The 14,294-nt window shown below is 41.4% G+C and overlaps 1 protein-coding gene across 1 annotated transcript; it reads left to right on the forward strand.

Annotated features, from left to right (window-relative positions):
• Positions 1–7,624: 7,624 nt before the first annotated feature.
• LOC115051459 (1-acylglycerol-3-phosphate O-acyltransferase ABHD5-like) lies at positions 7,625–11,306 on the forward strand. The gene is made up of 7 exons (XM_029514856.1): positions 7,625–7,668; positions 8,314–8,396; positions 8,550–8,958; positions 9,572–9,723; positions 10,197–10,308; positions 10,728–10,908; positions 11,187–11,306. Exons 1-7 carry the CDS (start codon positions 7,625–7,627, stop codon positions 11,304–11,306), a joined length of 1,101 nt encoding a protein of 366 aa, XP_029370716.1.
• The last annotated feature ends 2,988 nt before the right edge of the window (positions 11,307–14,294 follow it).

Genomic DNA, 14,294 nt, shown 5'->3' on the forward strand with positions numbered 1-14,294 from the left:
AGACACAGAACAAGACCACTGTTGTTAACCCTATGGAGAAGGATGGAGGACAGATCACACTTGCAATATGGCTGACTGTATCTGTGTATTGTCCACAATCCTTATTTTGTGCATTGGGAAGCACAAGCTGTGTGAAAAAAGTGGTCCGAGGTGTGGTCTATCTTTTGTGTGTCTCCGTTTTCTGAATGCTTCTTCTCAGCTCCAAAGCGTCTGATAGTCACACACACACACAAATATACATTCAACTGGCTACCATAAGCACACAAGCACAGAGCTGTGTGTGTGTGTGTGTACGTTCGCATCCGACTCACACACACACGCGCACACAGTGTGGGTATAGATTGGTGTCCTCCATATTTGGTTGTGATTTATGATTGCGTTTCAGCAGAGGCCACAGTCATCTAGGAGATGATGGCCATATTGATCTGATAAACAGTTTCATTTACTGCCAAAGCCTGCCATTCATACTCACACTTACACATACTTTGTGCACATTTGCACACACACACACGCAGCAAAGACACATAGATTCACAGCAGGAATAACCCAGCTTTCTGGCTCATCAATTCCCCACCTCCTCCACGTCTGCTTTTCTGTTTCTCTGCTCTTTCTCTTCTCCTCCCCCCAGGCCACCTCACCCTCTCCTCTGCTCTCAACACGCTTTAACCCGTTCCTCCTCTGCCCTCATTCTCATTCTTTCTATCAGCGTCCTCTGCCAGTCACCTGGTTCTCGACCAATAATCTCCCCTGCGTATCATGGCCTCTTTTGTTTCTCCGTTAGGCTCCACGTTGGTTCATGCTATGGTTATTTCTGAGTTTGTCAATATGTCCCAGTACACGTTTGACAGCAGCGTGCAAGAGGTGACTAGAATTACACTTTATGCTGGAAAATATTTTGAAAAATATGATATTATGTCCCATTTTAAACACATATAAAAGCATAGAAAGTACACTCAGATATTAAACATATTGTACATCGTTATAGGCACAGTTATTCTAACTGTCCATCCTGCCTGGGATGTGATACCCTCTCAGTGAGATTATCATGTGAGAACAATATTCGCTCTGTAGTTAGACTAATCGAGAATATATGTTCACGTGTAGGTCCCAGCACCTGACAAAACTCATCTTTGACAGAAGCAAATGGAGACCCCTCCTTGATTTGACTGATTCAGACTGCTGAAAGCTTCACATTAGGCTCAACTTACTGGACTGACTGAAAGAGCTTTTTGGTATCAATTTTTTTTTCCTATTGACCACTCAAAGCATCCCTACAGCGCTTTTCTGCCAAACAGAGAGTTTATTATCTTGCCCAAGGAAGATAAGGAGGTGGGAATCGAACCACCTAGCTCCTGATGCACAGCCATCCCTTTGACTTGTATTCCTCCCAGGGTGTCGTCAAGCTACAAAGCAATCACTTCTCAGACAGGAGGAATGATCATAGCAAGTAACACCTGTAAAATCAAAGTATTCTATTGAAACTCACTCTCCCTCAATGAGGGCATTTTTTAAGTTCAAAATTTGCACAGTGGCAACAAAGTGCCATCTCTGGATGTTGTCTAATATCTGCTCTATAGCTACAGTCTAGAAGTAGCCCTTTCCGCGGATATTTCTGAGCATTGTATTATTCATCTTCTGTCTTTTGACAAAGTGTTCTGAAATCAATGAAGTGAAATCAAATGTGCAGTTCTTACCAATTCAAACTTTTGCTTTCAGTAATACCCCAAAAGAGATTACTTTCATCGCATTACCATATCAGCCAAACAGCATGCAACCTTTATCAGCAAATGAAGCAACAGTATATTTAGCAATGACAGTGGCCATAAACCCGTATAGTAATAGCCAAGGATGAGATTATTCTCCATAATGGCTCATATGCGACAGCAAGGTAGTTAACAGCCATATTCAGCCTGGACTCTTTCATATATTAAATAATGCACTTGATCTTTCAGGGTTGTCTACACCAACAACAATGGACCACAGTCACACCAAAAGACATTTTATTTCACGAGTCCATAATATTCTTTCTTTTTTTTACTCTATTGTCAGATTTTAAAGTAGCATTAGTGAGGAACTAATGTTTTTCAGAGATTCACTAATGATTAATTGGTGTAATGGATGAAACTGCTCTTTAGCTAACATCAAAAATAGTAAGACATTCTAAAAATTGTTCATTCAGAAGTTTTACCACTCTTCTAAGAAAAATAGATAGATAACGCTCGTGGAGTGAAATGGAGAAAAGCACACACCAGAGAATGCACAGCATATTCACACACACACACACACTACAAGGCTTTCAGTTTCTAAATCAATCCCACATCCGTAGCTAATGTAGTACTGGGCCCTCTTCAGGAAGCATTAGGCCTATTAGTCAAAGTGTGTATGCATTCCTGTGTGTGTGTGTGTGAGTGTGAGTTTGTGTCTGAGTGTGTGTACAAGCCGCACACTCAGCAGTAGCCGATCTCAGTGGATCCTGTGGGGTCAGCAGGTGCAACAGGGAATGAGGGGCCATCTTATTGTGTGTGTGTGTGTGTGTGTGCGCGCGCGAGTGTATGTGTGTGTGTGTGTGTGTGTGTGTTCCATCCCTTCGATATCCTCTGGGCTCTTTATCGCTCTAAAATTATCCTCCATTTACTGGAAGACACTGGACAGACAGAGGGAGAGAGAAATATGGACACTCTACTTTGAATGTCTTCCTGGATCACTTACGAGTGCAGAACTAAGAGACAAACAGACTTCTTTCCTCGTCAAATAATATAATTTAATAAGCAAGGATAAGTAAGAAGTCTGATAGGGGAGACATTTTAGGTTTGTAAAACAATTCAAACCATCTGAAAGGTTTAGTTAGTGATAATTCTGGATTTATAGTTAAACGGTTCGGCATAGCATATAGTCATGTAACCATACAGTATGCTGACAGGAAGTTCGCCTGTGGCTGGTCAACATGTTCTGCTTGTGTTTTCTATTATTGATTGTTGATTTGCGGGAGTGGAACCAATCCCACTCCCAGCTGACGCTGGGTGCGGCCCAGTACATCCTGTGCAGGTCGCCAGTCCATCACAGGGTGCATGCCACATAAGCGCAGCTTTCAGGGCTCAAATCTGACTGCCCCATTTCCTTTTGGCATCTCTGCAAAATACTAAATAAAATAAAAACGCAAAAGCCCCAAAACATATAACATTGAGTCTGTAATAAAGTGATTAACATCATTCCTACACTGTGTTGTGTTTTGATGATATTGATAGAGAGCACTGTATAACATGTTTGCATGAAATCTTCATGCAAACATGCAGCTCAGGCTTGATCATACGAACATGCACTCATTCACTGAAAGACAAGGAAGCTGGTGCACCTACTGCATATGATTATATTCTTAATGAGAAAAAAACCCCACAAGATTGAAAAGAGACAGACTTAAAAGAAGTTTTGTCATTCTTCAGCTTATTCTGTCACCAAATATGCTGAAGTTGCTTGGACTTTATCTCACCAAGTGAATGATGAACGTTGGAGAGAATGTTAGGAACACCCATATAAATAATAGCCTTTATGAATGCCAGCAGTAAGTACTGGCCTCAGTCAGACAGGGCCAGTTAATAGACCCATAGAGATGCTGAGGATAGAAATGAAGGTAGAGGATGGAGAGAGTCCGTGGAAAAGTGAGAGGGAGGAGAGGAAGGAGGAGGAAACTAGCGGAGAAAGCGAGACAGTGAGGCTGGCCATTATAAATCATATCCGCTGTTGGCGCCGGCCATGTATCCTAGCAACCAGACAGACCCTCCGCCTCTCCTCCATCCCCTTTCTATCTTCCACTAACAACCTGGTCACTCTAATTACCCACACTGCACTGGGCCTTGCCCCAGAAACTCATGACGAAGCGGGGTTTGTGCTTATAGCTATCTGATTAATCTATTTAGGGTTTGGATTAAACTTACACTCATCAAACCTCATAACGTCCGACCCCTGAACAGTGCACTACAATCGGATAGAGGACATACTGCAGAACTGTGTGTCTCACACACAGCCTATGACAGAAAATGATGTGTCATGTTCAATTCCAATCCCTCTGTGTCCTTTTCGTATTTCTGTTCATTCACTGATTCTCATAATAAACTATGAGCACGAAATAAAGACAGTGTCAAGAAATAAATACAATTTACTTCATTTAATTCTAATGAGTAGGGTTATTTAAACAAATTGCAGTTGCAAGACTCATGTAGCAAAACACAGTCACTCGTGCTGTGCTTGTGCACAATCATAGAAGTAACGTATATTTCTATCTTTATTTTATTATGATTAATTAGCACATGTTGGCAGGAGTTTCCACTTCTTTGATTAATTAGACCTCCAGTTCAGGTTGAAGCTGGGTGAAACAACGCTGGGAATTACATGAGGTCACCACACTTCCTGTAGGCTACTAATAAGAAAGATGAAGGTTTAACTGCCCCCACTTTAACAAGTACAACACACACACACACACACACACACACAACAGACAGAGAGAAAGACAGACAGACAGACATACACACACACACACACACACACACAGCCCTAGGAGGAAACAATCATCTCACTATTGGAGTGGGCTGACATCAGGATTTAAAGCTCTTGCTGCATCATAGTTCCATACTAGATCTTGCACCACTAATTCTCAAAGGATAATACTCAGTTAACACGTGAAATATCTGTGTTCCGTCTTTTTGAAGTGTGCCACAGTATGAAAAGCACAGTTGTAAAAAATGAAACGAATGACGGGCTGCAGGGACACGGCTCCTCTGGTTTCAGGAACCTGCTGTTGTGAATGCTGGCTCCCTGTCACACTGTCATGGATTACTTGAATAAAACATTAATACTTTTATTTAGAGCACCTGCTTTTCCTTCTTCGTCAAAATGTATGCTCTCAACAAGGCCTAGAAATGTATGCAATGCATGTGTGGACAGACATCGATCAATCTGCATCTTTCTGGGGTGTTGCAACGCGGTCCTCAGTATACGTATATTCTGAGCAGCTGTTAGCTCCTTGTTTTCCTTTGGGAAGTGCAGTACACGCCTTTTTTTTGTTGCAATTCCAGTATGAAATATGGCTCAGTAAATTTCATTTTGTCAGCTGCTCAGAATTAGTTTAGAGTAGTCAATTAGGACACAGCTTTAGTGTTGTGGACTTCCTGTAATCACCTAAAATCCAAATACAGTCTATTCCCTTTGATCACCTAAGCCTTGCCCATTTCAACAGTGCAGGGAAAATCTGAGATTAAACCAAATATTTGCACATTCAATGATTGTCAAAATGCCATCAGGCTGACAAAATATCAACAACTTGATATCACCTTGAACTTAACTGGTTAATCATCCTGGCACATAAGTATCTCTCTAATCTGATTATTCTGGTGCTAGTTTGCACAATACCTCTTCAATTTAGCTTATTCTGTTTAGCTAACAAGTGGTTATTCATATAATATTTACTGTATAATATGCCTTGTATCTGTTACTTGGTGTTGTACAGTGTCCTTGAGTACCTTGAAAGGTGCTGATAACAAAATCATTATCATCATTTATTATTACCTGTAAAACGTGAATTTGAAAATGCATTGTCACTATCAGTGGATAACAGGCCAGCTCTGCTGTAATCGTGGCGATTTGTCATACGACCTACTGTGTGCTTCCACAGGAGAGTTCTTGATGCTCTAACGCTCTAAAGGAAATGCACTGTGTGAGCTGTACCAAGCATGACTAGCATTTCGTTTTCAGACACACTGAGAGGGCCAACTCATTGCCGCAGCTTTATGCTGTCTCCTCGCTAAAAGCTTCACCCAGTTACTGGTCTCAAGACAGCTACAGTTTAATACTACCTCTGCACCTCTTTGGGCTTGGCTACAGCCTCATTGTCTGGCTTATGAAATTTTGAGTACTCAGCAGAGTGAACAGACAGTAACACACATGGAGGATGAGTGTGTGTGCATCTATGAGAGTGAAGGAAATGAAGCACTCAGGAAGCACTCAGTAAACCCATAGTCCTAGAACCACCAGAAGTGGGTGGTATGAGAGGAAAATTGTGTTTGAGGAATGAAGGACAAAGTAGCCAGAGTGTAAATGAGTGTGGAAGTGTGTGTGATAAAGCTGACAGAACACAACTGTGCCACCTTGTGGAATCGGACAGTCAGGCTACTTAAGGTGAGTTGCATTTTATCACAGTGTTTGAAAAATGATTATATATAAGAAATTGCAACCACGACAGCGTTACAAAGGCGTGAATGAAGCTTGTCATACATTACATTATTTGCATAATCCATATATTTAAATTCCACACCGCACCACACTAAATAAAGTGGCCCCCTGTCCCTGAGGTCTCCAGGAAACTAAAATAAGTATATCTCTCATTCGTATAAACTCACTATACAATCATTTCTTGATGAACACACCTGAGTTTTTCAAGGGCGACACTTCAAAAAACAAGGATAAACCCACCTTCAAAATGTAATGATATTCACAGGACGAGTAAAAACCCAGGTTATTCATATAGCAGCAGGATCCCATCATACACCCATATTCTTCAGGATAATGAATTAGATTAACTTTTTCTTTAATCTTTGTCCTTATCTAAAATTGTAGTAATACATTTATGCAGATAAGCTAAGTTTTAATCTCCAAGACAGCAACTGTTTCTAACTATTATTAGCCTAGATTCAAGTGTGAAGAAAGTCAAAGTCACCTCCCTTGGTTTGTCACTACATAACAACTGAATATATCTAAAGGATTTTTCAAGTGAACAAAAACAAAAAAAAAAACCTTTCCCCACACACATACAAAAATCTATTGATGTGTGTTATCATGAATAACTCACTGAAACTAATGTCTTTTTTCAATCATCATTTATATTAAATGCAAATTTTTAAATAAATTTGGCATGTCAAAGATTTTAGTTAGCCTAAATGACTATTAAATACTATATTTCAAAAAATGGCATATCTGATTAAAAAAAAAAAAAAAAAAAGACTACACTGGAATAATTTTTAAAATGCATTTGAAGCATTCTGATTTTATGTTAAGGCCTTCAGGTCTTGGTGGGGGGTCGTGGTGTTTGTGTAATCTTGTATTACCTCGGTTGTATGCGGCCACTGGAGGTCAGCTGTGTAACTCTGGAAAGCGTTGTGGTTTAACCAAAGCCTGAAGTCCTCATTCCCGTTGAAGCAAGGCGTCTTTAGCAGCCGGATTAAAGTCACCCTGGACTGGCTGAATTTGATTTCGCCGGAAAACTAGAAGAGAAATCAGCAGAGAAGAGTCGAGCCGAAGAGCTCAGCCTACCTGAGCCAGGTAGGGCCCAACACACGCTGATGCCTTCAAGTGCAGTTGGATATTAACCCGTCCAGCTGTGCATACCACGACGTTTTAAGCCCATATGGGAACGCGGCTTTATTTACTTAAATGCTCCCGTTTACCATATTACATTTTGCTGTCAAACCGTGTTGATTAAAGACGTGTTTTGTTATCAGTTTCTGAAATGTTTACGTAAAATTACTATTTGTTTTTTACAGGACGTACTTGAATGCATCATAACAAAATCTGACCACTTTTTTTTTCTTTTTCTTTTTTTTTTTTTTTTGTCAGTCGCGACTCAATCACAAACAGTATGAGAAGGATGGCGACGGAGATTCAACCTGTCCAGGAGCAGAGGTGAGTCTTCCTTAACAACAAAACACCTTCATTTTCATTTATTCTAAGACTGTTTTGTGGTGTCACTACTACTACTACTACAACTACAAAAAAAAAAAAAACAACCCCAAACTGGAATATATTTGGCAAAGACACGAGTTTAAAGCAAACCTGCCATTTCAATGTATTCTCATTGTCATTGATTACTATTCAAATTTGAATACAATGTCAGACCTTCGCCATACTTACTGAGCTCCTTCGGTAGAATCAAATGGCCTAAAGTTGATCACTTTAATATCAATATTCAATTCGCTCATTTAGTGTTTTCCTTGTTGCCCCAAATATTGTGTTAATTGGACTCTGGATAAAACACTAAAACGATAAAACACCGACAATTACGGCAGTGTGAAAACGCTTAACTAGTATTTTCCCAATGAAGTGTGTATCTTGGAAAGCAAGTCAACATTAAATGAAGAAGTATATGACATAGTTGATGTCTGAAAATAGTAACTGACCATTGGTGCTCGCAGAAGTAATTGTAAGAGTCAGGAAAATTATAGATTGTAGAAGAGCAGCAGTGATAAGGGAAGTGTTTTTTGGACAAAGTTCACCGTGTAGTTTGTGTTTGCATGTTGTCATTGTTCCCTGTTCGCCTGCTTTGTGCAGCTCCTGGATATTAAGTTGGCTTCCCTCTTGGTGCCCCACGTCTCCCTCTCAGCTCAAAGATGCAGAAGAGAAAATGCTAACGGGTAGGTGTGTCTTAAAGAGCCTTTGAACCACTTGTAGGATCTTGACCGTTTTCTGGGTGTTGCGGAATTGAGAGAATTTTTTTTTTTCCCTCAGAAAAATGCTGAAAAATAATAACGCCTTACCTCCCTCCCTCCTTCTTTCCTGTGCTGCAGTTGTGAAGCAGCCTTTCTCCAGGCAGCACGTCCGGCTATCCAACGGCAACTACCTGTGGACTTTGGCGTTTTCGACTCAGTCACAGGTGTGCTCCCCATCTTCCCAGAAGCCCGCCGCTCGGTCCAGGCCTCCTCTGGTTCTTCTGCACGGCTTTGGCGGTGGAGTTGCCCTTTGGGCCCAAAATCTGGACTCTCTCGCCGGCAATGGCCCGGTCTATGCGCTCGACCTGCTGGGTTTTGGCAGGAGCAGCCGCCCCCAGTTCAGCACCAACCCAGAGGGGGCTGAGGAGCAGTTCTTGTTGGCGCTGGAGGAGTGGAGGGAGAAGGTGGGCCTGGAGGAGATGGTGCTGCTGGGACATAACCTAGGAGGATACTTGTCTGCTGCCTACACTCTCAAACACCCACAAAGGTGCTTTGGCTTGGTGTGTCTTTCAGTGGGTGAAAACAGCTGTTTATGTGTATCCAGCTAATTAATATTTACAATTATTATCTATTATTTATTTAGAATTCTTGAGGATGCTCAAGAAAAACTGAAGCAATATGTTGACTGATTCAGTCTATCAGTGGATTTCCTGCTTTCAGCTCTCAAATATGATGATTTGCTGCCATCTTGGCCTGTGAGAAGTTTTTATGAGTGACATTTTAGGATTGCATCCTGATATTTTATAGACTAAACAACAAATCTATTAATTGAGAAAATCTGACTGGCAAACTAATTGATGTTGAAGATTATCAGTTGCAGTCCCAATCAAGTTCACTACTCTGTGAGGCTTTAGATAATATCCTTCATGTTTAAGATTTTACATAGTCTGACGCTATAACAGTGGCATTAAAGTGCCAGGTTTTGTTGTGTTTCATTTAAATGTACACTGTTTGTACTCTATCTTCATGCCATGTGCTGGTTCAGTCATCCTGCTATTTGAAATACAGTTCCATTGTTGCGAATCAAGCGAACACGTATTTGTGTCTTCATCACCACAGATCGAATAATATATTTATGAAGTTATTGTGTGTGTCACCAGGGTAAAGCACCTGCTGCTGGTGGAGCCATGGGGGTTTCCGGAGCGTCCTGAGAACCCCAACCACAATTCCATCCCAGTGTGGATCCGAGCCATGGGGGCTGTTATGAGCCCCTTCAACCCTCTAGCTGGACTCAGACTGGCTGGGCCTCTAGGTTAGCACACACACAGAAACACACATTCAAATGTTTTCTTCTATTTCACATTCAGTGAGAATATGGATGGCTGCCTATTTCTTCACATCAACTATATATTTAACTGTTGAACCTTTTTTCCTAAAACAGAGAGGATTTTGTTACTTACCCTTCTACACAGTGTTATCATTGTGTAGTGCTGTTTTCTCCCTTGACTGGAAAAAGATGCTTCTTTTTCTGTTATTGGCCTTTTGTCTTTTTTATTATCTTTTTATTATCTCTCCTTCTGGTGCTCTTTCCTCTTATTTGTGAGTGTTTCTATCGAAAAGTACACTAACAGCTTTCTTATCTGTCGTGCAAAATATGAAACGTAGTGCAGAGGTCAGAAGAGGCTGCTGGAGTTATTGGCAGTGGTCTTGTTTTAAATGCAGTTTCAATAGTCGTAAAGTGAAACTATACTGTCTTGTCCTTTGATTTCTCCTCTCCGCTCTCAGGCCCTATGTTGGTCCAGACCATCAGGTCTGACTTCAAGCAGAAATACTCCTCTGTGTTTGATGACAACACTGTTTCTGACTACATCTACCATCTGAATGCACAGACCCCAAGGTGAGGAGCTTGTACAGATATGTTTTTCCTGGAGTGGTAATTTTTATTTGGTTATCACACCGTACAGAAAATATGAACAATATGGATAGCAAAACTGTCCAAGCAGAAGAAGAAGAAGAAGAAGAAGAAGGCAGTAACAGGGTCACACCAAAAGCAAAATGCTGAAGCTGTGTCTGCTTTATTTAAGATACCCACCCACCAAAACAGAAAAAAGTGTTCACACTGATTAAACTAAACTTACAATACCTGCTAGATCATGATGCTCTCCTGTATCGAAAAAGAGCATTATTACATATTTGGCGAGTTTCTTTGGTTTTGGTCTGGGCATAATTTTTTGATTATCCAAAATCGGTTAATTTTGTACTAAGAGAATTTAGAAACACAACTTTCTGTACACATGATCTTACATCTGTTTTCAGTGGAGAAACAGCTTTTAAAAACATGACCATTCCCTATGGTTGGGCCAAGAGGCCGATGCTGGAGAGGATACGACAAGTCACAGCTGACATTCCTATTTCCTTCATTTATGGATCACGCTCCAGCATTGACAGCAACTCTGGATCTGCGCTCAAGAAGATCAGACCAGATGTGGAGATCACAGTACGTCCCTTACAATTTTTTTGCGAATGAAGTTTGTCAATATTTGGATGAAAAGAAAAAAAAACTTCCAAACACAGAATACCCTTTTTTAGATTGATTTAAATGTTCGTGAGAAAAACCCACATTACAGACAATATCACTTGTAGCAAAACAAGTTGCAGTGGCTCAGAATCTCTGAATTCATGCATCACTTGAGGTTGATAATATCTCTCAGATTTCCCTGCAGCACCTTTATCTTTTAACAGCTGACTTCCTCTGTTCCGCTCTGTGTTTGTCAGGTGATCAGGGGAGCAGGCCATTATGTATTCGCCGATCAGCCAGATGATTTCAACCAGGTCGTCCTCCAGATCCTCGCCAGGATGGAGAAGAAGGTTGAGGACAAGGAAATGAAGCTATGAGACCCCCTTCATTTAGATGTTGCACAGGAAAAGTGCATGGATTTCCTGACACAAACCCACTACTCAACTACAACCGTCCAACTCTAAGCCTCTTTATTGTGTACTCATTGTCGCTCATTGACGACACTTCACTCTTCATTCCACACCCAACCACTCTCCAAGCATTGAGGTCAAAGGTCACATGATGCCACAAGGTTCTTTATCCAGACTCGTGTAAATAGGTTTTGTAAATAAATGTCATATGCAGTCTGCCGGTTGCTCCCCTAAATTTCTTTTCTTTACCTTTCCTCACATGGTAAGATTCAGTGCAAATCTATTTCAAAATGTGAATTCTGAGCAACTATTCAGGAATGAAGAAATCTTGTCTCAAGAGAATGTCTAATTTTCTCTACAAGTCTGGGCAAAGTACACGGGATAGTCCTTTTATGACCCTTCACCCACTCTGAGAGATATGACGGGGAAGTAAATAGGCTAAAGGTGTGTGTGTGTTTTCAGAAAACGTTTTCACTCCAGAGTCACTCTGGCTGAGAGCAGCCAGCAGAGGGCAGCCTAGTAACAGCATGCAAGCATAATCTTCATCATGTCCCAGAGCAGTAACTGAATGCCATACAAAACGCCCTCACATGCATATTGAGCTGAGTGGCCTACTCAGGAGACCTGGACAGTGATGCTTTCAGAGCAGTACGACACCCGGCTCACTGCTAACTCACAACTGCAGTGACAGAATAGGGTCAGAGACGTGTGCTGGACTATAAATAGGCCTTATGTTTCAAGAGGCATCGACGTGAGTTAAACAACCTGATCTTTCCCGCTGCGGCACTGATTTAGTGGACGTTTTAGTCTGCAAAAATCTCTGAGACCAAGCAAATCATCTTTTAATTGGACTGTATCCTTTGTTTACAGCGTGTGGCGAATGGCGAGTTCAGTATCAAACTGACCTTTGCTCACAGAGAGCTGTCTCCTGAGACGAAAACGGCAACCATTTAACTCTTGTCTCTGTCACGTCTTTTTTCTCTTCTGAAGACAGGATGCTGACCAGCTAGCCCCAGCCTGCGTGGCCACTTTCTGATTGCTGAAGACCCAGTGCTGCTCAGAGGCTTAACACAACCTGTTGTCTTTATAAAACAATCGCTGAAGAATTTGCCACATTCGCCATGGGGTGAACCCAGAGTGTCAGACTTTTCAGAAGCAACAAGAAACTGATGCAACCACATGGCCTTCTTAAAATCCTTAAAACAAGGAGCATCCAGTTCCGTTTTGTTTGTGTCCTTTCACTGATCACGTTGCACCCCTGAATGTTTTTTTTTTTTTGTTCATTTTTTTTAGTACTCAACAGCATTAATACTGTGACTGCTATTTCCAATGGATGCCCGAAGCAGCAAGATCGAAGCTGAAAGATGCAGAAAAGGCTGCAGTTTGCTGAACTAAGCAAAGATATGGTTGTCAACCTGGAGTTATGTTTTTGAGTATCAAGCACCCAGTTCTTAACCAGTGCAGTCCCTCTCTTACCTCTGTTCATCTGTCTTTTCCGAAGCATCAACCTGGCCCACCCCAACTGTCTCCTGGCAACAGGGTAGCCACGGAGACTGAGTCTTTTGGATCGCCAAAAGAGTGGAAGTGATGGTGTGGTTAGATGGCATAATTATGGGTTGTTTGTTTTCTTGAAGACACCGGCTGGCTGCTTGTCAGGGCACTGAGGACTGTTCAGCAGGAGATCCATGTACACAGCCTCCTGGGGTTTGAAATGTGCACACACAGTGTTCCCATGCCGCCGTCCATAATACTCAGTTAATAAGCCTGCAGGTCGATGCATTGTCTCTATCTCCCTGTCACCCACTCAGTCACATGGGCACAAAATCATTTCATTTGGAAAAATGAAACAAGATAGAAAAGTGACAGGACAGCTTTGACACAGTGTACGGATATCATGGAAAGGCCTGAAATAACTGCATAAGAAAGGTTCGCTGCACTGTTGCTCTAACTTTGTCTTTAATCAGCTCCAGCACATACAGGTTTGAACAACCAGAGCACCAGGAGCTCAAAGTAAACACTGCTGTTCCTCTTTGATTGGCAAGCGCACACTGACTCACTTTGGTCCTTGTAAGTAGGAGGTAACACAAACTCACCATTTGCCATTGACTTTTTTTTTTTTTTTTAATGAAGCTGGGAATCAAGTCTCCCAGAAAAATCTTTTAAAGAAAAGCCAAGATCATTTAAATAACTTTGTTTATAACTCTGACAGCAGAAATAATTCTGTTCTGAGTATTCTGCATGAATGAACAAAGGGGCCCCTGGATTCTCTCCCTGGATGAGGTATTCATCATCACAGTGCAGCAGCCCCACACAATTAACGTCATTTTTCCTGCGGCAATCAATCACTGTAATGACGTGCACGCATCTCCTTGCTCGTCTTGTCTAAACCAAACAATAATAGCCTGCTTATGATTGACTGATGATATTTACAGAGTCCGAGATTTATTTTTACCCACATATGTGGATGCCACAGTGGCATTTACATGCAGTATTTCTAAGATGTTTGTGTGGCAGAAACGTGCTGTTAAATAAAAGGAATATTTATCTTTCAGCCTAGGAATTTCATTTAATGTCAAATGAAAGCGCTGGAAGGTGCAGTGGGGTTTTTTTTTCCTAGAACCCCAAACATTTTTCCGTTTTTTTTTTTTGCTGTGAGAGCACTTCACAGCACCTTGCAGCTCTCACACTGCACCAAAGGTGACAGAGTGTAATGATCACAGCTTTTCAGTTCTGTGTGAGTGCCTCAAAAAAGATTAACAGACCCAGAGCTGGAGTCTGTCAGCCGGTTCGTTATTTTCCACAGGCACAGCACAGGAAGAGCAGTTGGCCTTATCACATCTCTTCACCTCACATAAGAAATGAAAAGGATGCAAAGAAGCATTGACACTTTAAAACTGAGACGCATGCAGAGGCATTTAATCTGTGACATCACTGGGGCTGATTCATAAAATCCTG

Source organism: Echeneis naucrates, chromosome 11, assembly GCF_900963305.1.
Source record: "Echeneis naucrates chromosome 11, fEcheNa1.1, whole genome shotgun sequence".
NCBI lineage: Eukaryota > Metazoa > Chordata > Actinopteri > Carangiformes > Echeneidae > Echeneis > Echeneis naucrates.